At 39.3% G+C, this 23052-nt stretch overlaps 2 protein-coding genes across 3 annotated transcripts in view; both read left to right on the forward strand.

Moving 5' to 3' along the window:
* The first annotated feature begins 223 nt into the window (after window positions 1-223).
* Window positions 224-7291, forward strand: LOC114469377 (actin, cytoplasmic). The gene is made up of 9 exons (XM_028456874.1): window positions 224-362; window positions 2239-2363; window positions 2446-2574; window positions 3083-3193; window positions 3874-3958; window positions 4032-4193; window positions 4256-4447; window positions 6163-6344; window positions 7063-7291. The coding sequence occupies exons 2-9, from the start codon at window positions 2241-2243 to the stop codon at window positions 7204-7206; spliced, it is 1128 nt and encodes a 375-aa protein (XP_028312675.1). The 5' UTR covers window positions 224-362; window positions 2239-2240; the 3' UTR covers window positions 7207-7291.
* A 5823-nt stretch (window positions 7292-13114) lies between these two features.
* The window catches only part of LOC114470317 (uncharacterized), a 34459-nt gene continuing 24521 nt past the window's right edge, over window positions 13115-23052 (forward strand). The window contains exons 1-4 of one of the 2 annotated variants that reach the window (XM_028458455.1): window positions 13115-13231; window positions 18036-18100; window positions 18222-18321; window positions 22540-22584. In XM_028458455.1, coding sequence (XP_028314256.1) covers window positions 13215-13231; window positions 18036-18100; window positions 18222-18321; window positions 22540-22584 — 227 coding nt within the window. In that variant the 5' untranslated portion in view covers window positions 13115-13214. Of the gene's footprint in view, window positions 13232-18035; window positions 18101-18221; window positions 18322-22539; window positions 22585-23052 lie in introns of those variants that run through there. The other variant, XM_028458456.1, reaches the window with a different exon arrangement.

The raw sequence follows: 23052 nt of genomic DNA on the forward strand, positions 1-23052 counted from the left end.
TAAATTTGTAATAATTAAAACAAATAACAGCCTCACCTGATGTTCTCAGTTATCAATATAGTATTTATCCATAAATAAATATGATTTCTTTAGAAATAAACACCTCAGACTGAATCTCTGTCCTCACATTGTTTTAGAGCTTCTGTCCAATCAGAGCCCTCTGGTCTAAAATCACAGCCTCAAGTCCCGCCCCTCGTAAATTGTCCCCTGTTTAGCCAATCCAGAACTGATCTGGAACCTGGACCAATCAGAGAAGCTCTTGATAGAATTTGCCCTTATATGGCCATGATGAGCTCTTAAAACCGGAGCCACCGAAGTTCTAGCTGTGGTTGACAGAGGACACACCTCACTCACCTGCGCAGGTAAGAGTTCAGTATCACTTTTATATCTCTGTGTGTGTTAACACATAAATAGGTGACTTGTAAGATTCTGTCATCATCTTATAGTAGTTCAGGTGTGTGTGGGTGTAAAATAAAAACGTTTTTTAGAGCACGAGGTTATTATGGTAAGTTGACTTGATTTAAATAGAGCTTTTATGAAGTCCCAAAGCGCTTTACAATATCAACTCATTCAGCCATCCACACACCAATGTGACTGAGACTGGGATTGAACCCTCAACCTCTCTACCACCTGATCCACGGTCGCCCATTATTGTAGATGTCAGTGTAACACAGATCCTCAACCTGTGGGTTGGGGCATAAAACAGGTCATGGATGTTTTTGGACCAAAAAGCTAGAAAAAATAAATGTAATACTTGTCAGTATTTAGAAAATAACTGTAAATGTTTGAGTTAACACAGAAAATGAATTTTTATTTATTTTGTGATTTATTCAGATTCATTTTTGTAAAAGTGTGTTTTATTCTATTTGCATATTTATATTGTATTTTCTTTTTCTGTGTATGTTAATGTTGTGTATTTGGAGTCATTTTTGTGTTTTTCTTGTGTTAATGCTCTGACTGTTCATTATTCTAACTAGTACAGTAGCTCTTCAGCGATTGGCTCTGGCCGCACACGTGACTCTAGCTTGCTATTGTGATTGCCTCTAGCACGCACCGGAGCGGAGCTGTGCAATGATTGGCTCTTGCACACGTGACTGGATTGGCTCTGCTTCGTTCTATAGACAATTTTATGAAATTATTCATTAAATGGACTTTTTTCATTCATGTATTTCAGTACAAACCAATCCAACGTCGCACAGCTTTGAATCAAGCTGCAACTATGTAGCAAGTATAAGCTCTGTGTGTCCCTGAACACTAGAGTTAGAGAGACAGACAGACACAGAGATTCCTTGCTTTAATAGAGGTATTCACGGTGCGTCATCAACCAGGAAATTGCCATTTTGGAGATAAGCAGCCAGTTTACAAACAGCCAGTAGTTCTACATCAGGAGAGCAGTGACATAACACTAGCTCACTGTTGGTGTCCACTCCCTGGAGAACAAACTGGACTACCTAAAGCTGGATTTAAATGCAAGTTGGGAGATGAGGGCGGGGGTGTTTGCATTAACACCAATAACAACTGGTGCAACAACAGTGAGCTAGTCTCATGTCACTGCTCTCCTGATGTAGAACTACTGACTATAAAATGCAGACATTGTTATCCCTGATCTGTTATAACTTTTGGCAGTCTATAAAACTCAACGTTTTTCATGGTCTGATTGGTTAGTACAGCCAAAAACAAGGCAATAGTGCACCATTTCCTCTCAAAATGTGTGCTGTTTGTAAACCTGCTGCTTATCTCCAAAATGGCAACTTCCAGGTTGACAACGCACTGTGAAAACCCTTTATGGAGATACTGACGTGAATGTGACCCTCAAATCAATTATATTTTTGTGGCTATGGCTAAAGTTGCTCACTTCTGTTTTTACTCTTTGGTGGTTTAACACATTTTTATAAAACTCTGTTAAATTAACAGTCACTAAGATTAGATTCAACTATTTTAACATGATTTAAATGAAGGTATTTAATGATCAGGATTAAATAAGCAGGCTTTGTGAAATCATGTTCTCATTTTGTTGTCCTGTTGTGTTTATGGAGTAATTTTTGTGTTGCCTTGGGGCTGCATGAAGCCCATGACTGATTTATGATATACATTGACACATAATACTTTGTGAAGCACCAAGTATTACCACACACTGAGCACAAAACCCACAAGAAAAAAGCATGTTAACTGAATGAGCCTCATGACAATGACCTTAAAGTTTTCCAAGTGTGTGACTGATCAAACATCTGCTCTCAGACATGGATGAAGACATCGCCGCCCTCGTTGTGGACAATGGATCTGGAATGTGCAAGGCCGGGTTCGCCGGAGACGACGCTCCCCGAGCTGTGTTCCCATCCATCGTGGGACGTCCCAGACATCAGGTAGGTGGTCAGGGAGCTGATGGAGGGCCGGGCACAGAGAGGCGGGGCTGCTCCTAAAGCTTGTGCTGTGCTGCTCCTACAGGGCGTGATGGTTGGAATGGGTCAGAAGGACAGCTACGTCGGAGACGAGGCTCAGAGTAAGAGAGGAATCCTCACCCTCAAATACCCCATCGAGCACGGCATCGTCACCAACTGGGACGACATGGAGAAGGTCAGGCCTCCTGTCAGAGCTTAGCTTAGAGCAGTGGTGTCAAACTCATTTTTGTTCAAGGGCCACATATGACCCAGTTTGACCTTAAGTGGGCCAGACAACTGTTTTGCTTTTTGTGAAGGAAAAAGCGCAAATTCAAACAAAATCTTCAATAATAAGCAGTTTGGTTAAAATTCCTTGAGTTTACAAATTTCCAGAAAATTAGTTGTAAAGTGATTTGCCAGAATTCTGTGGGATAATTTGCATGAATTGTCCAGAATTTTGAAAATAATTGGAATTTAATATTACTGTAAATGTGATATTGCAACTGCCATCGTATTTTATCAAGAACTTATGATTATTTACAGAAGTGCTGTTTTTGCTGCATTTTACTTTAAACCAAATCTTCCTGTGGGCCGGATTAGATGCTCTGGCGCGCCTCGAGTTTAACATGTCTTAAAATTTGTGTAACATGCCCACTTTAGTGCGTCACTGATGCTTCAGCTTCTCACTCAGCGTCTGTTTGCAGATCTGGCATCACACCTTCTACAACGAGCTGCGTGTGGCTCCTGAAGAACATCCAGTCCTGCTGACAGAAGCTCCACTCAACCCCAAAGCCAACAGGGAGAAGATGACCCAGGTTGGTCCATGCTAATGCTAACTCTGATGGTAAACAGCATGGGGAGAGATTTGTCTCAAATATATCCACAATTTACACGTGATTTTGTGTGTTTATCATGAATCATGTATAAATTGTGAATTGTGTGTTAGTGGATCGGCCGGCTTGTACATTTAGTTAAAAAAAAAAGAATTCAACACGGTTTTGCTCATATTTACATTCGAGATTCTGATCCACATGCTTAGAAAGCACCACTCCTCCACTAGGGGCAGTATTGAAGTCTCTACTGAAGATGAATTCCATTTTATGATTAAACATCTTGCTGTTCAAAAGCACATCACAAACTGTCTAGTCCGCTCTACCTCTATTCCGCGGCAATAGTCAACTGCTCACTTCCGGGAACTATTGTGAGGTTCCGTAATTCACCATTTCTGTAAAAAAAAAAAATGAAAAAAAAAAAACAATCCCATTGGCATGAACGGAGATGTCGCAACTCTCTCTAAACGTCTCTGATTCCATTTACTGATACAAAAACAGATGCTACAAGAATGTATTTCACTGCAGCCTTCCCTTGTTTTGACAGAAAATGTTTTAATAATTTTAACAGATTTTTGAAATGATCTGAAAAACCTGTGAAAATTGTGAGTCTATTTCTCTCTCTCCATAAACCAGCAGCTCAGTGTTCTCCCATCTTTGTTCAGATCATGTTCGAGACCTTCAACACTCCGGCTATGTACGTGGCTATCCAGGCCGTCCTGTCTCTGTACGCCTCTGGTCGAACCACAGGTCAGTGGCAGCTCGTAGGTCACGTGACCCGGCTCGCCCACACAGGCTAACGTTCCAGCTGCTCCTCCCTCAGGGATCGTGATGGACTCTGGGGACGGAGTCAGCCACACTGTGCCCATCTACGAGGGCTACGCTCTGCCTCACGCCATCCTCCGTCTGGACCTGGCGGGCAGAGACCTGACGGACTACCTGATGAAGATCCTCACAGAGAGAGGCTACAGCTTCACCACCACCGGTAGGCCACGCCCCCCCACTGGGGGCTCAGCCGCACCCCTGACACTGTCTGCTTCTCCGCAGCCGAGCGCGAGATTGTGCGTGACATCAAGGAGAAGCTGTGCTATGTGGCGCTGGACTTCGAACAGGAGATGCAGACGGCGTCTTCGTCCTCATCTCTGGAGAAGAGCTACGAGCTTCCCGACGGGCAGGTCATCACCATCGGCAACGAGAGGTTCCGCTGCCCTGAGGCGCTCTTCCAGCCTTCCTTTCTCGGTGCGTCTCAGTTTCTTCAAAAAGTGAATCCTTCACCAACCAAAAGAATCTTCACTTGTTTGTTTGAGAAAATCCAAACGTGGTGCAGGTATAACGACGTCCATCAGCTCCACACTTCAGTTCAAACTTCAAACCAGTGCAGCTCTGCCTGTGCTTTTATTTTGAAACGCACAATGACAAAGGCTCTTCCTGTGTAGACTCTGAAAAGTTTAAAGGCAGTATGTGAATTTAACCCTTGGCCCCTGAGCCACATGAGGCTCTTTAGCTCCTCTTCTGAGGTTCCATCGCTGTACGCACACCATGTGCTGCCATTGAGTATTGACTAGTTTGCTGAATTTGAAAGTCCCATTGTTTCTGTGACATAGATCAACAGTGTTGAAATCTATCTATAAATACAAGGATGGTGTGTGTGGAGCGAATATCTCCCCGTGAGTTCAACCTGAAACTTAGTCAACGGGTTCCAAATACTCTAAGTGTGTGTATCTGTTATTTTGGAATAATTTGGTAAAGCAAAACAGTCAAAACGTTAATTTTAAGATCACGGCTCCCTCGGTAAGAGCGCGGTATTGATTCTGGTTCCGGGTTCATGAAGTCACTGTTGCAGTTTGTTTGGGTTAAAAAAAAGGTCAACATTGAAAATGTTTTTGTACAGCTAAAGTTATTTAAGTTAATATTTCATGGTTATTTAATATTATTCCTGTGATTCCAAACTTCCTTTTAAATCTCGAGTCACGGACTTCACTTCCTCCTTCGTCTCATGACTGTGGGCGGTGGCTGTGCTGATGGTCATTAGCCGATTATATCACAAACATTCTGCTTCTTCAGACAGAGGAATGTATCATTTTTGTGAGTGGATGCTCCACTATGATTATTGTTTGTTCTGCACAAGGGTGAGTTTCTTCTTACATTATTCTATGTGCTAAGAAAGATGCTAGCAGCTACAATGTAAACGCACACACGGCTGATGCGCGTTCGTGCAATACACCTGGGTGAAAATACAGAACTCACACAGAGCTGTTTAGAGAGAGTTGCGACTTTGGTGTTGCAGAACGTTTATTTTCGTGGTACTTCCGTGTCTCTCTCAACAACCTGCGACATATGTGCAAGACACGTGTGAGAGAACGCACGGAGCAGATGACTCACACACACCCACAGACAGTATTTATAATAAAAATATACTAAAGGAGTAAAAACAAAACTGAACAATATTTATACAGAAAGTACACAAAATGACAACAGAAAGGCATAAAAATTTACAAAAGGCTCCAAAAACACACAAAATTACAAAAACATACATAACAGAAAAATACAACAAAAATATGAAAATGACTCAAAATACACAAAACTAAATACTTATACAAAAATACACAAAATGAAGACAATGCGCAAAAGTACACCAAAAAAGATACAAAAATTCACAAAATGCTCCAGAATCACACTATGGCAACAAAAAGCAGTAATTATACAAAAGACAACAGAAAGATACAAAAATACTGACTCCAAAAACATACATTACAGAAAAATACATCAAACAAAAAATTATAAAAATAAGTATTAAAAAAAAACAAACATCTATCATTTACATGTCCCATTAAAATTAAACCAGGGAAATCGCACACGCTATTTTACAACACTAGAGTATGCACACCTCTTTGTACATCCAACCTTCAAACGTATTCTCATTTGACCATAATTAACCACATTCTCTGGTGCAGGAATGGAGTCGGTGGGAATCCACGAGACCACTTACAACAGCATCATGAAGTGTGACGTGGACATCCGTAAAGACCTCTATGCTAACACAGTGCTGTCCGGAGGAACCACCATGTACCCCGGCATCGCAGACCGCATGCAGAAGGAGATCACAGCGCTGGCCCCGCCCACCATGAAGATCAAAGTAATGTTTGACACACACACTGTCCCTTAGTGCGCAAACCCCACAAAATAAAGGTTCCGGAGACTGGGGACCCCCACTGTACCTGAAGGTGGTTTAACAGTCCTGTTGAGACGGGGCTATCTAAAAGGGGGACTAAAGGGGAGAGCTTTTTAAAGACCATCCATAACGTCAGCAAAATGATGGTTAGTTGTTCTATGAATCTGTGATAACCACATTTATTGATCTGAATAATATCCACTATCAATTGGGCATTAGTGTATATTCATCTTAAAGATGTAAATACTTGTTTTTATCAAAGTGTCAATATTGAAACAATTGGTTTAAACAATTGTGAATGTGGTTAAATTTGTGAAAAATAATCCTGAAATATTGTGAAAACAGGTTAAAAGTGGTGGAAAAGGATTAAGTGCTGAAAATGACTTGAAAGTGGTAAAAATTGAAATTTGATGGACATTTCGGCGAAATGTAGCAAAATACATTGAAGGAGCAAAAAATATAGGAAAGTGGTTAAAATATAGTGTTGTAGAAAGGGTTAAAAAAGCAAAATGGCCTCATTGTCTCTTGACCCCAAGGTTGAGAACCTCTGCCCTAGTGGACAAACTGAGGACAGATGTGTTCTGTTTCCATTTCAAACCAGTTTAAAGTCCTAAAGCAGTCATGTGACTAAAGGTTAAACTAGAGCCTAATGTGCTGAATCATGCTGTAAATGTCCTTTCAGATCATTGCTCCTCCTGAGAGAAAGTACTCCGTGTGGATCGGTGGCTCCATCCTGGCCTCGCTCTCCACTTTCCAGCAGATGTGGATCAGCAAGCAGGAGTACGACGAGTCCGGCCCCAGCATTGTCCACCGCAAGTGCTTCTAGATCCTCCAGCAGGGGGCGCTGCAGTCCCACAGCTGCTTCCATCACTGTTCTCTCCTGTTTTCAATAAAAAGCCAGCGTTCCTTTACTGCTTTTCCTTGTCATCTTCTTCATATGGACTTTAAACTCCTGATCTTGAGAAGGAATCAAAACATTTGACAGATTTTCCTAAAGAATTCAACTGAAATAAATCTTTACTCTGAGCTCATCATTCGCTCAGTGTCTCAACCAGTGTTAGGCGGTAACCCAACATCACTTGACAGTAACTAGTACTGTAACGCAATATTTTTCTAAAGAAATGACGCCGTTACCGTTACTATATGGTGAGTTTGTTCGTTACTTTGCTAGCAGCAGTGTACTGCCTGTTTACAGTGGCGCTACATATTTTTGCGGGACGCCGTGCCAACCATGGTAAAACAGTAGAAAAAGCATTGCCAGCGTGTTTCTGTTTACATCACGTGCGCCAATCATGGCAAGTCATGCGAGTGCAGGACGAGCTTCTCAGTGGAAATACGCGCAGTATTTTTGTCTCCAGAAGATGCATCAGTGAAGCTAACGCTGCGGCTGGATTTTAACGGACTGACTGTTATCCAGGGACAGGTCAGCCAAACTATTGCACGGTATGTTGTAAATAAGCAGCCTGTCGCTGTCTACGTTTGGGCTTAAATGAGGGAAACTCTGAGTATCCCATTCCTAAACGCGAGGTATGTTACCATGGCAACATTGTCCGTGAATCAAACCTGGTCGCTGGCAGGTTTTATCAAAGAAACCCTGTTTCTACCTGGCTCTGCCCACCTGAACACCGTTTCTGAACACTTTAATGAACCTTAACACTCTTCTCTGAAACACATTAGTAACATCACACACCACAGACGTGCTCACATCATTACTAATGTGTTGCTTTACTTTTTTTTTTTTCTTTTTTTTTTGTGATAACGGTAGTCTTCTTTAACATTGTGAATACAGATCATTAAGTGACAGTCACTGAGAGGCTGATCTGCATTAAAACATCTAATGACGTCTGTAGTAATGTTCTCTGAATACAAAACTGGATAATATAAAGGGGAGATGATAATTTAAATAAATCAACTTTTAAGGCTTGATTGGTGTTTTATATTGTTATACAGTTAAATCTGTAGACCACACATCATATTATTCACCGCTCGTCACGTCACTGAAGCAATAAAGTGATGAAGCGACCAAAAAGTGTGACTAATTATGAGTGATTTAAGCCACTATAGTCACTGAAGACTGAACGCACCTTTAGAACAGGCTCATATTCCTCAAACACCGGCTTATTTCACCCATTATGGTGAATAAATCACTCTATTCCATTTGGTTGTCATGGCAGTTTGAATATTCTCTGATCCAATGATGATGGCTTTTTAACGCGCGCATGCACGTAAGTAACCCAATGTTTACATATTCAGGGTTGATTGACCCACTTCATACCAGCTGTAATAGAATCCGATACCCAGAGTTTCCCATCGCTGGGTATGTTGACCCAGAGTTTATGGATAGACTCAGAGTTTGTTAACCTTCCTTTATGGAATAACCCTCTGCTGAGTCACTTCTAACTGCAGCTCATTAGCCTGATATGTTGGTCGAGAGCTTTAAGAGGCGGTGTATTTTGGTTTGTGAGCTCTACTCTCTTCATTTAACACTTGGTGATCAAACGTGGTCGGTTGTTGGATCAAAACCTCAATCTAGAAAGTAAAATGACTGCGAGTAACTGACGATCTACAAGTCCTCGTCAGAAAGCTAATATAGATTAATGTTAAGGGATTATCACATCTTGTGCCTTTAAATGTGAAAATAGTGTTTATGATAAATTTTGGGCAGATGTTGGGTTAGTGACAATATTAAAATATTTTCAGGTTGTGTTCAGTTTTAAAGATTTAAAGAGATTTAGTATAGCCCAGTGGTTCTCAACCTTGGGGTCAGTGAAACATTGGGAGGGGGTCATCAGATGCCTTCAAGAAAATAAGAATGTTTTCTGAACCACTTGAGTACATTTTTGCTTATTTTTACCCTTTTTCTGCACTTGTCACATTTGACCCTTAATCCATCTTTTTTTGCATATTTTAATGCATTTTTTGCTGCATTTCTGACCCTAAATCCAATTTCATTGCCTTTTTTTTAAACCATTTTCAGCATCTATAATTCATATACAATTTCCACCAATTTTTACATCTAATAACATATGTTCACCCATTATTGTCACTTAACCCTTCCGCCATAGTTAATTCTTTTTCAAATTTAAGCACATTCACGATTTGTCATGCTAATTATTTGCCAGTTTAAACTAATTGTTTATAATTTGTCCAATATTGACACTTTGAACCCCTTTACCTCTTTATTCTCTCAATTTTTGGTCACTTTTTACCTATTTTATTTCTGATTAAAACAATAATTTCTATCTTTAAGATGACTATATACTACTACTGAAATAATGGTAAACTTCCTGAATAACAGTTGATATTCTTCAGATCTCTGAATAAATGTGGTTATCACAGATTCATAGAACAATGGACCATCGTTTTGCTGATTTTATGGATGGGCCCCAAAAATCTCTCCCCTTTATTCCCCCTTCTAGATGGTTCTGTCTCCACATGACTGTTCAATGTTCATGTCTGTGTTCAACCACCTTCAGGTACAGCGGGGGTCCCCTGTCTGTGGAACCTTCATTTTGGGGGTCATGGGCTGAAAAGTTTGAGAACCCCTGCTCTAACCTATTCATGCCTGAATGTTTCCTTTCACTTTATGTTATTAGTGGTTTAGTCATTAGACCTTAATTAGATGATGTAAAGGACTGTTATGGAGTAGTTTGGAATTTCAAAGAATCCGATGACTAATGTTAGTGGGAAGTAATGCTGGAAACATACTTTTCTTAAATTCTGTAAAAGGACATAAAGTACAAAACCACTTAGTGACACTTTCATTTTGTCATTTTTTTTTTTTTTTTAAATTGATATGTTAAGGTTTTATTTATTCAGACAACTTTTTTCAGGAAATTTACTTTGATCTCCTGATATGTTTCGACTGCCGACTGTCAGTCTTCCTCAGAGGAGTCTGCTGATCATGCCAACAGACATATATATATATATATATATATATACAGGAGAAACAGAAATACTGTTTAACACAAGGAAAACGAACATCAGAGGGAATGTGAAAAGGAAAGAGCAGGCCAGAAAGAACTCATACGCAGGGGCGTAGCATCACATTTTGGGCCCTGGGTACAAACCATCTTGTTGGGCCCCTCCTTTAAGTTTTAATATGTACACTTTTTTTTTGCCCAGAAACTATACAAGTATTCTTTTATAAGCTTTCTTTTTTTTTTTTAATTCATATTAACCCAGAAGTTCCAAACCTTTTTCAGGTTGTGACCCCATTTTGATACCACAAATTTCGGCGACCCCAGAGACATTTTTTTTTTTCTAGAATTAGTTTTTGATCATGTTTCTGAAAGTGTTACAAATACAGAAAAGCCAGGATTAGCAACAAAGTGACAAGTGTCCATCTCAGATATTTTTATATTGTATTTTAAATTATAGGATACAGTTATTTGATATTTATTGTGTGTGATGTGTATTTGAAAAACAATAATTCAAATAATTTTATAAATAGAATTTTAATCCGTTTTTACCTACTTTTTTTCCTTTTTTTTCTAACCAATTATTAGACATATAAACCCCAATTTAATTCCAGGTTGACCCCACATGGGGTTCTGACCCCCATATGATATGGAGTCATTGCAATTATCCAATGACTCCATATCCATTGCTTGTATTTTATAAATCTGTTCTACTATATTTTAATGGTTTATTGAATATTGTGTTTGTGACATACTGTAGCGTCCCAAAGAACTCTGGAAAGGACGACAACCTTCTTGCTTGTTAGCCGCTTTGTTTCTGCACAGAACTGTGGTTACTCTCGGCCGTAACAACGCCAAAAATAACAAAAAGGGTCAAGGCTTATCGGGCTCCTGCTCAATCATTTACATCTCAGCTCTTCTCCCGCACACGGGCCTCCCCTCCTCCCTGACCCGCCCCCTCATGCACTCACATCCCCGCTCTTCCCAAAGGAACCATCAACATTAACATTAGAACAACAACACTACAACTATAACACTCTGCAGGGATGTTACAATACTTTTGCTACAATTTGAGGGGCAGCTGGTAATTTTTTTATTTTTTTTTTTGGGGGGGGGGTATAACTAACACACAGACAAAGCAAACTTGTACAAAGGTTAATAAAAGGTAAATATAGAATGAATAGAATCAATGGGACACTCTGGACACCTACTTAAGAGTTGGTGGCAGCAAAATTTAGTCTTCAAAATCGTTTTTTTAAATAACTTTATTTCCAATTAAGATTTGACGTGCAAAAGGAATGTTCCAGCATTTAAATGCACGAGAGTGCACGTAGTTAATTTCAAACAAAATAATATATTGCCTAAAAAAGATGTGAGTGTTTTAAAGTTCACCTCTGAAAAACTGAGTAAGCGGTTGCTTTTCTTCATTTCACCTTCTCTCCCTTTCTTTGACTTTTTGGCCTGGTTGGTTTTCCTATGGAATCAGAACAGTATCATAATGAATGAACTCTTGCAGGGTTTTTCACAAATGCACATGCTTTGTTTTACAGTTGTATTTCAGATTCACAAATGCACACGATCTGTTTCACAAATAATATTTTCAGGCACACTTGTAATATAAATCCACAGATAAAGCAAATTGCTGAATGTGCATTTACAAACCGCTTCTGTGCTGTGAAACTTCTGTGCATTTGTGAGAGAAATATGTGGTGAATTTTGAGACTGCCCTGACGTCGCGGGTCAACAAACGTCACCATTGGCTGATAAAACTGATTAACAGATTCATCAGCCAATCAGATGTTTGCTTCCAGCCAATCATATGGCTTCTTACATTTTCTCCACACTTTTCACATATCAGTAGCTCTACAATTGGTTTAAAAGTATAGAGAAAATGTAAGAAGCCTGCAAGAGTTCATTCATTATGATACTGTTCTGATTCCATAGTTTCCTTTCTTGAGGAAATACATGCTGCACATCCACTGTATAGACTACCTGCTGCAGCAGCACATGTGGGTCGTACCATTTGCACTGTTTTAAAGGGGGTGGTAGGGTCCTGATGCAGCATGAATAACTGTTTAGTGCAAAACTGTGCTTAACAACCAGCTTATTTTCAAACAGGACCCTTTTCATTCCAATATAAATAATCTAAAAATGTTTAAAATGCGTCTTTGTACATATACTGTATAAAGCAGACTTCTGAGGAACCCTCAGATTTAATTTAAGTTTTGTATATTTCCTGTCATTCTCTCTATTTTTATTGTTGTAAATGGTATGAATCTTTTTGTGTCTTGGTTGACATTTTGTGTTTTGTTTACATTTCTGTTTTTGTGTGTGCATTTGTTGTCGTCTTGTGTGTTTCTTGACTCATTTTGTGTGTTTACTTTACACGTTATGGAGTTGAATTGATTTAATTTGCTTTGATCCCAGCGTTCCTCTCGTTCACCAGACGGGAAGGCGTCATGCAGCACTCAGGTAATCTGATTACATCTGGGAATGCAAACACGGAGGTTCCTGATCACACTGTTTGCTTTGGTTTGTTGAAGTGTACACAGCTCAGTTCCTGCCCTGGAGGGAATGTGCAGGACTGCAGCCCTCCAGCACCACAGAAAGAGAAGGAAAATGATACAAAAAAAAAAAAAAGGCTCTGAAAGATGTGGAGATGTTTTTTGGAAAGAATGTGAAACCTGACAAAAACAGGACAAAACCTCAATGACAAATACACACAACAGCAGAAAGGATGTGGAGCTGTGAAGAGTTAAAGAATGTTTGAGATGAAATCACAGCCTATTCCTGGTCCTTCTGCTTTCACTTTCTGCTTCTGACTGAGCTCCAGCAAATTAAAACAGACTCCTTACTTTCTATATCTACAGACAGGATCCCACCGTGTCGGAGCCTGTGTCTGTCCTCCAGCCCCATGTGGACCAGGACCAGGTGAGTAGAGAACTGCATCTTCTCATCTGCTATGCTTTGCGGAGCCACGACACAAACAGGAAAATGTTCCTCCTCAGAATCACAATATAAAGAAATTTTTAACAGAAATGTGACAACCAGCAATCTAATGTTAAACAAAGTCTGGGTTTTTATCCACAAACTCAAAATAAACTGAAAAGTATAGAATTGTTAACAACTACAGTAGGCTTGGGCGGTATCCAAATTTTGATACAGTTATGCTACCTCCCTATTTTACCACTGTATTACCGTGGCTAATTAAAAAATATGACGTAACTTAAAGAGTTCATGTTACGCTTTAAACATCATAAAAGTACTATATGGGCTTCATACACATGCCCAAAGTATTTTTTTAATTGATTCCCTCTATCATTAGTCAGAGGGTGATTTGCTCCTTTCTTACTGCAGGGTGAACCCAAACACCTCGCTGCAATTTGATGACGCGTTCCCACTTTGATGATGAATTTGACGCGGCACTGAGCTGGAGAAGCCGCGCCTCCAGGAAGCTCTCTGCCGTGATTGACATGTAAACAGACACAACAGAGCATTTCAGCGTCCTTCGCGCAGTGGCATGTATGTATTTTCTACAGTCTATGTATGTACCGGTGAACGCCCCGCCCCCACGCTCTGTCTCGTGTTTATAAAGCAAGTACCCACTTTCTCTCATTTCTGAATCTAAGTACCCCTTATGTCCAACTACCACATTTTGCTCAGAATACTATGAAAAAACTACTATAGATTATAACGATAGAATGAATGAGTGATGACACACATTTTAAAGAATCTCATTTTGTAAATAAGTAGAAAAAAACAGTATTTAGTGCCTCATGAATAGATTTATTTCTATAGTTTTTATCATTTATGGTCCTCTCCCTCCTGATGTGAGACCAGGAGAATAATCATTGTTTTTTTCTAATAATGTTCTAATCAGTATCATTTCTATCATCATCATTTTGTGAGTTTTCTGTGTCAATGTGTGTGTTTCTGGTTTCATTTTGTGTATTTTGCTTTTGTGTGTGGTTGGTATGATTTAAATTATTCCATCTTAGTCTGTTTCTTAGGTCGTTTTGAATGTTTCTCTGTTATGTTTGTGTATTTTGTAGCAATGGGTTTTTGTTGTTGTTTTGTGTGTTGCTGGTAATAGTAAGTATTTTAATCTCTTAGTGTGTGTTTTTGGTGTCATTTTGCAGATTTTGTTGTTGATTGTCTGTTCTTTTTAATATTCAGTATATTTTTCTCTTATTTGGTGTTTTTGTTGTCATTTTGTGAATTGTTGGTAATATTTAGTAGCATTATAATTTTGAACTAAAGAAATAAACATTATAAAACCCCATATTTTTAATGTTTTAATTTGTTAATTTTCCTTCTTTCTCTTTCTTAAGTACCACCTGTAGTGCCATCACATACCCTTAGGGGTACACGTACCACAATTTCAGAAACTCTGGTATATACAATAAAGTGAGTGTGTGTGTCAGGTTATTATACGTCTTGAAATTTAATTTGTTTTGTTTTTTAATTTTGTTTTTTAGATTTTACCTTTTTTTTCCTCCAGTTTTAGTTCGTTTAACAAGTAATTAAATAAAAACGGGGGTGAAAAATGAAGTGATAAATTAATGTACATAGTTTAAGACATGACAATATATAATTTAAGACCTAATTTACAAAATATGGACATATTCAAGATTTGAAATCATCAAATTTTGGTTGTTCCTAGTTTGTTCATGTTTCTTTGCCTTCTCTAAAAAAGGGCTTTAAATGGGTCCTGCCTGTCTTTATCCATGCTGAGTCAGCAGGTAGACGGGGAAAGCAGAATTATTTAATTTCTCTTTCTTCATTTTGCTTCTCCTTCTAACGTCCCACAGTGTCAAAGCCACTTCCCACCGAGCATTTTTAGGTCTATTATACGTCTAAATGTTCCTTAGACATCTAGTTTAAAATTGGTCTACCAGAGGTATAGAAATGAAAGTTTTATAGATGTCTAAATGTAGACTAGACATATATTAGACGTCTAAACAACGTATATATAAACATCTTAGAAGTTGAAATAACGTACAATAGACGTCTAAAATCAGATCTATCCTGTCTCAAAGCGACGCTGAAAAACTAGTCCATGCTTTTGTTACCTCTAGACTGGATTATTGTAATTCTCTTTTAGTAGGCTGCCCGAGCAAGTCGCTTAAGACACTTCAGCTGGTTCAAAATGCTGCAGCACGTGTACTGACTAAAACTAGGAGAAGAGATCACATTACTCCTGTATTAGCCTCTCTGCATTGGCTTCCCATAAAATATAGAATAGCATTCAAGATTCTTCTTCTCACTTATAAAGCCCTAAATGGACAGGCACCAGTCTATCTCAAGGAGCTTGTAGTGCCATACAATCCCCCCAGAACACTACGCTCTCAAAATGCTGGACTACTCGTTGTTCCATTTGTCTCTAGAAGTAGTATAGGAGGAAGAGCTTTCAGTTATCAGGCCCCACTTCTCTGGAACCATCTACCAACCACGGTTCGGGGGGGCAGACACCCTCTCTACCTTTAAGGTTAGGCTCAAAACATTCCTCTTTGGTAAAGCTTTTAGTTAGGAACCAGCTCATAGCTCATAGTTAAGATGCAATAGGCATAGACTGCCGGGGGGGTCTGGCATGCTCGGTTGGAGAGAGGTTGGAGAGGGCGTTAGGAGAGAGGTCATTTAGGTTAGAGAGGGACCGGAGAGGGTCCCATTCCTCTCTCTAACACTCCCTCTATGTCTGCTTCTTCCCTTGTGTGTTTGCTCCTGTACTCCTTCTGGCCTTTGTCTTGCAGGTCCGTGGGATCCTCAGTGTGGAGTTACAGAGTCTCAACAACTCTGTCTCCACCCTCTCCTCTGCACACACCCAACACAGCATAATGTGGATGGCTGTTCATCATAGGAATGGGATCCACACAAGGTTCCTGCTGCTTAACAGAAGGTTTTCCTTGCCGCCATGAATGAATTCATGTTGGGTGTGGGATACATATGTATGTGTATATACGTATATATGCATATGTGTGTATCCATAAAATGAAGAGTCTGTCCTTAAGACTGCTCTACTGTAAAGTGTCTTGAGATACCATTGGTTATGATTTGGCGCGATACAAATAAAAGATTGATTGATTGACTTTAGACGTTCACCTGACGTTCATTCATAAACCAAATATAAACCCAGGTATAGACTTAGACGTTGAGAACACTCAACAGTGAGAACATTGTCCTTTTCACACTCAGAAATCTTGTTTGTCCCATCAATAATAATAATAATGCATTTTATTTATAAACACTTTTCTAAAACTCTAAAACACTTAATAGTTGTTAAAACAACTACACAAGTCAGAAAAAACCCAACAACAATAAAGTAAATACAGAAAATACATAACAATCAAAAGTTAACAGCTTAGGAGAGGAGTGTGGAAGCAGAGGATGTCTGTCGCTTTGATAACATGTTAATGAAAATCTAATTCAGCCGCCGCATTTATCAACACCCGATCATTAGTGCGCTGGGATTGGTCAGATACAAATGTTTCATAACTCCCACATCGGTCCTGTCGTACGCACAATGTGCACTCAGATTTGCATCCATGTTCACGCAGAGTTTATAAATCTGGGCCACTATGAGCAATCTGAGAACAAACACTGTGAGCTAACAGTGAGGGAGGCACATCTGGGTGGAAACAGGAGGGAGCCAATCACTTACAGCACACACACACTGACAGAGTGGGAGTGAAAATGAAAGAACTGACAAAGATAATACACACACACACACACACACACACACACACACACACACACACACACACACACACACACACACACACACACACACACACACACACACACACACACACACACAAGGGAAATGAAAGTTGTTGCTCTGTGTGTTTTGCTAAAACACACACACATACACACACACACACACACAGCCTGTTTCAAAAGGAAAATGAAAGTTGTTGCTCTGTGTGTTTTGCTAAAACACACGCACGCACGCACGCACGCACACACGCACGCACGCACGCACGCACGCACACACACACACACAGCCTGTTTCAAAAGGAAAATGAAAGTTGTTGCTCTGTGTGTTTTGCTAAATCACACACACACACACACACACACACACACACACACACACACACACACACACACACACACACACACACACACACACACACAGTACACAGCAATACAATTTATGATGATTATTGATTGATATATTATTATGTATTATTTAGGGGTATATTGTGTCTGCTTATTTGATTTATTAGGTATATGTATATGAGTTGTTTGATGTATATTAAGTTTAGTATTTAAATTAGAGTTATTCTTATTTGTTAACGATTTAGATTTTGTGTATTTTGCTCAAACTGTCTTTTTTAGTGTTAATCTTACTGTCTGGTGATTATATCTGTTTTGCTTCTTTGCTTACGTACATGGTTGTGTTGTTGTTATATTTAGATTAAGTTGAAATTAGATGTTCTGAAACTGTTTGACTTTATCCCTGAAAAATAGGCTTTGAGAAAGTTGACCTGACTATATTTTATCATGTGTAAATAAGAGCTGTTGGACATTTAATTATAATATGTTAAAAAAGAAACCATGAAGCAGGAAAAGTCTTTCTTCTATGATCCTTGTCGTGTTTCATGTGAACATTTGACTCGTGAAGCTCAGTGGCATTAGAAGCATTAGCATTAGCGGCGTTCCTTTGACTTCGGTCATATTAATGATGTTACTGTGTGTGCGTGCGTGCGTGCGTGCATGCGTGTGTGTCAATGTTCAGGATGGCGGCTCAGATGAAGCTCCTCCTCCTCTTCCTCAACCTCCTCAGCCTGTGTCAAAGCTTTGGTAAGAAGAAGATTCCTGAAACACATGTGGGTTGGTCTTTCTGGAGTGTGTGCGTGTGCGTGCATGTGTGTGTGTGTGTGTGTGTGTGTGAGGTTGATCTAACCTGGGTTTGGTCTCACAGAGCTGAAGGAGGAGGACTGGGATGACCTGAGCCCAGAGCTCGCTGCACTGCACCGCCTCAGAGGACTGTCTGAGCGCATGACTGAGGAGCAGTTCACAAAGTACGCAACACAACACCACATTACAATAGTACACAACACAAGACCAAACAATGCTCAAAACTAGGGCTGTCACTTTAACGCGTTAATTGCGATGAATTCATTACAGGAAAAAAATAAAGCACTAAAAAATAACAGCTTTTTTTTTCTGTGCTGTGTGTTCATCCAGCAGCAGCAACAGTCAGCAGCTTCAAACACTCACTGGAGTTTTAAGCTGCTAATTCACTTTTTTTTCCCTCCTCATCTTTATTAAATACAGGAATAGTGCATTTAAGGTGATAATCATTTGTTTATCACCTCAACCGTTGCGTCGCATTGGGTCACAAACACGTCAGATCAAGTCAAAGGTGATACAATTTCTGCTCCCTGGGTGCCTACACTGCAGTGTTCACTGTGGAGGCGTGGCACCGGCAGCAGGCACTTCCTGGAGGGGACGGTTCAGAATGCTAGTGACGTCACTAGCATTTGAATTGCATGTTTTTCAGAAGCGGGCAAAGAAGCAGCTCAGAGAGCAGGATTATTGAGGATTGCTCAGAAATGCAGGAAGCAAGCCCAAAAATACTTTGGGGGTGTTTTTGATAAGGAATTAACATTGTAACAAGGTTAAAAGCTCAAAAAGTTAATTTGCATGATATAGGACCTTTAAATTACTTTATAAAGCCACTTTGTCGTATATCAGTGTTTTGATATGCCACAATAATGTAGTTTAAATGAAAATACCTCAAGCTGAGGGTGTTTCTCAGCATTTTTAGATGCAATTAAAAAAAGAGATTATTTAGATGAATTAATTACAGAGCATGATTAATTAATTGTACAATTTTTCAGATCTCTTGACAGCACTACTCAAAACACAAAACAACACAAGACCAGACAACACGACACGAGATAACACGACACAGCACAACATACCATGAGACCAGGGGGGTATTCAAAAAAGGAGGTTCAACAAACTCTGAGTATCCTGTACTATTACAGCTGGTATGAAGTGGGTCAATCAACCCTGAGTATGTAAACCTGAGTTACTCACGTCCACGTCCAACATTTGTTTGGACCAGCAGAGGGCGCTGGTGGTCGGTTGGTATGCAGCTAATCTAGCAGTGAAGAAGAGATGCTATGCTAGCAGACAGAGCTAATAGAAAAACGTGACTTTTACAGATATTGACATAATATTAGAGATAATATTTCGGTGCTAAAGGGGTAAGGAATCATTTATGAACATGTTTAAGAGGAGAAGGCGGCCAGAAAGAAAGTAGTAGCATATTACGCCCACCGCCAACACTTCTGGATAGCGCCCTCTGCTGTTTAAAGAAAGTACTGCGATTCAATTTTCACAGTATCGATTTTTAACTGCCTTACGATTAATGGTCTGACAAGAGTGTCAAGGTAAATTAAAGTGTACCTTGGGAAGCGGTACCATTCCCATATATTTGGAAAGAACACACAATCCATGACTGACTGGGATACAGGTGGGCGGAGCCAGGCAGAAACCCAGTGTTTCTTATCCAAAACCTGCCAGAGAGCAGGTTCAGTTCACGGAAAATGTTTCCATGGTGACATACTCAGGATAACTTACCTCACTTTCTAGAACCGGAAACTCAGAGTTTTCCTTATTTGAGCCCGAACGTACTCAGAGTTTGAACATAACCCGCTCTCTGGACTTCCCCCCAGACGACACACACAAGACCAGAAAATGTAAATGTTTTTTACTCTAAATTCTCTTATTAACATGTTGCCTTCCTTACTGGATAGTCAGGGAAGCCAGTCCTCTGGCTTGTTTACATGTAAGTCCTATCCTACCACAAGCCCAATGCGCTACCTAGCGAACTGAACGTGCAATGGGAGTGTAGTAGTGTGAGTGCAAGTGAATGATGAAATGAATGAAAATAAATAAAAAATAATAAAGTCTGTTTTCTTCTAATTTATTTTATCCTACTGTTTTAATTTCTTTTTATTGCTTCCAACCCTCTACAAATGCACATTATTTTGGGGTTGATGTGGCATAGTGCTCGACAAAACAACTGTAAAATGTGTTCAGTGTACCCAGCATCACTACGATGACGCAGTGAATCAACAAAACACAACATACAGTATGTTGAAACGTTTGATAGGCATATTTATTGTAGCCTTTGAAACAGGCAAAAAGTAAACTTTTTTCAGTGTAAAAATGAAAAAGTGCCTCAGAACATTTAGCAATGGGAATCAATAATAGTGCAAAACTGATTCGGTCAAGTTACCAGAGTTTTGGTAACATGACCCGGAGCCGTGGTTTTAGCACGTCGAAGCTCAGTTCCAGAGGCATCACTGCGGACGACATGAAATATTACCACGTCGTCGTGGAGTTGGATTCATCCACCACCCGCCGAGTGATGAGATTGCTGCGAGACCCACCGGTACACAGCAAATAAACCGCTCTCAAACATCAGCTCCAACGTCTACCAGCTGTTTGACACGGAACGAGTGGATTGCCTAGGGGACAGTATTCTCGGGCTGCTGGGATCAGGCGACACCTCAATAAGCCTTTTCACACTCTGAAAGTGCGCATGCGCAACCTGCGGGGGTCATAGGTCAAGAGATATAAAAATTTAAACACAACGCAGTTTGTGCTATGCACTGAGATTTTCAGTTGACTTTTTGTACGATAAAGGTAGGCCTAATCTATCTGACATTCAATATATTGCAAGTGCAACACTCACAAGGCAGCGTAGCGCGCCTTGTGAGCCAGGTGGAGGTTGACGGTGCAAAACCACGGCGCTGACACAGCGATACACATCTACAACAATGAGTGACCCAAAGAAAAGAAGAGTCGACAGTGAGAGCTGAGTGTTTAATAATGAATGGACAAGTAAATACTTTTCACTGAAGTCCTGTCAAAGGCTGTATGCCTTATTATTTTCAAAGAAACCGCTGCGGTTTTAAAGGAATACAACATCCATTGTCACTTTTCCTCCAAACATGCTGATAATTATGCTAATAACCATTATTAACAAATTATGTTGGAGGGTTTTTTCATGCAAATACTTTTTATTTAACTGAGCTACTTTTACACACACACACACACACACACACACACACACACACACACACAAATATATATATATATATATTTGTGGGTGTGTTATGTGAACTTTCAAGTCCCACATGTGCCCATTGCCCCCCAAATAATCCTGACAAATAACACATGTTAAAAATGTGTTGAACCAACAGGGAACAAGTAATATAATATTTCATAATCAATCAAAAACTAAATTAAACCCATTATCTGAATTTAAAAAAAAAAAACTAATAAAAAAAACAAATGTAAAAAGTGCAGTAAAAAAAATAAATAAATAAATAAATAAATTCAGTACAAGTATGAAATGGACATACAGGGATTAAGTATCATCATGTTTCATAATGCAAGTATATTTCATGAATAAATCAAAACTGAAAAACTAAATGAAATTATGTACCTGTATAAAAAACAAATGTAAAAGTACAGCAGTCCAAATATTCAGGAAACAACAACACTGTTTACAATCTGTGCCAAAAAGCTAAAGAAAACAAAAAGTAAATCAATGTTTTAAATCAGCTAATAAAAGTTTGTTTCTGGTTCTGCTCCACTTCACATGCCGACGTAAATCATTGTTTGCATTTTAGTTCCACGTTACATTTTGATCCCAGTCACATATCCAATGCAGTCTTAATTGAATGTTCTTTTAATTTCTGATACATTTTAGGATTCTAAATTTGCCTAGTAATGATCTTTATTGTCGATGAAGAAAGGGATTTTAAGAAGATTGGCATGAAATTGAAAATTTCAACCTGTCATGTCTCCATTCTCTACCACACACTGTGAGAAGCACTGCTCTACTAACAGGCCTGTCTCTCCTTAAATGTACAAACGTTTCTTTAGAATTGGGGCTAAATTTGGTTGAAAGTTGCAAATCTGTAGCATATGGTTTATTTGTTATGAAATTTTATAAATTTGAACTTTAGACCAGAAGAAGAAGAATGTATGTATGCATCGGGTGCTGGCCTGGCCCATCTGTCAATTTTTAAAAGTCCATGTGGCCCTTCAGCCAAAAAGTTTGCCCACCCCTGTCCTAGAGCAAATGTTGAAATTTGTAAAAAATGTTTTAAAAAAAAGCAGATCCGTCATGATCATTTTTTTTCATTAGTTTTATTACATTTCATCTGTTTGTGGTGATGTGCAGAGAATAACTGGGCTGTGTTTTGTCTCAGGGAAACGTCTGAGTTTCAATCCAGTGCGAGGACAACCACTTTACGGTAAGAAGTGTACACTTTATGTTTCACACTGTCCAGGACACGCACACATGCTGGCTTAGATTCAGATTTGGGAATGTTGGAGCCCCCCCTCGTTGTGGATTGTCATTTTGTGTGTTTTCGTTGTCATTTTGTATATTTTTCAGGTATTTAAAAAAAAAAAACGTATTTTCTTATTTTTGAATAGCAGAGATGGCATCATTCAACACATACATTTTGCAACATTTTCTTCTCCCGCTCCCCATCCCACCTTATAACAGAAGGCCAGATAACTGAAGAATTACAGTTTACAAGACACACACACCAAAAAAGCAAAACAAAAAACCCAATGATAATCAATACACTACAATAATAGAAATGCAATTATATCACATCAACAAACGTCATCTGTTTACATTTTCCAAATAAGTCAAAAAAGGTTGCCAAACTTCAAAACATTTTTGTATTGATCCCCTTGTAGAGTAAAAAATT

The sequence above is a fragment of the Gouania willdenowi genome, chromosome 9, assembly GCF_900634775.1.
Source record: "Gouania willdenowi chromosome 9, fGouWil2.1, whole genome shotgun sequence".
NCBI lineage: Eukaryota > Metazoa > Chordata > Actinopteri > Blenniiformes > Gobiesocidae > Gouania > Gouania willdenowi.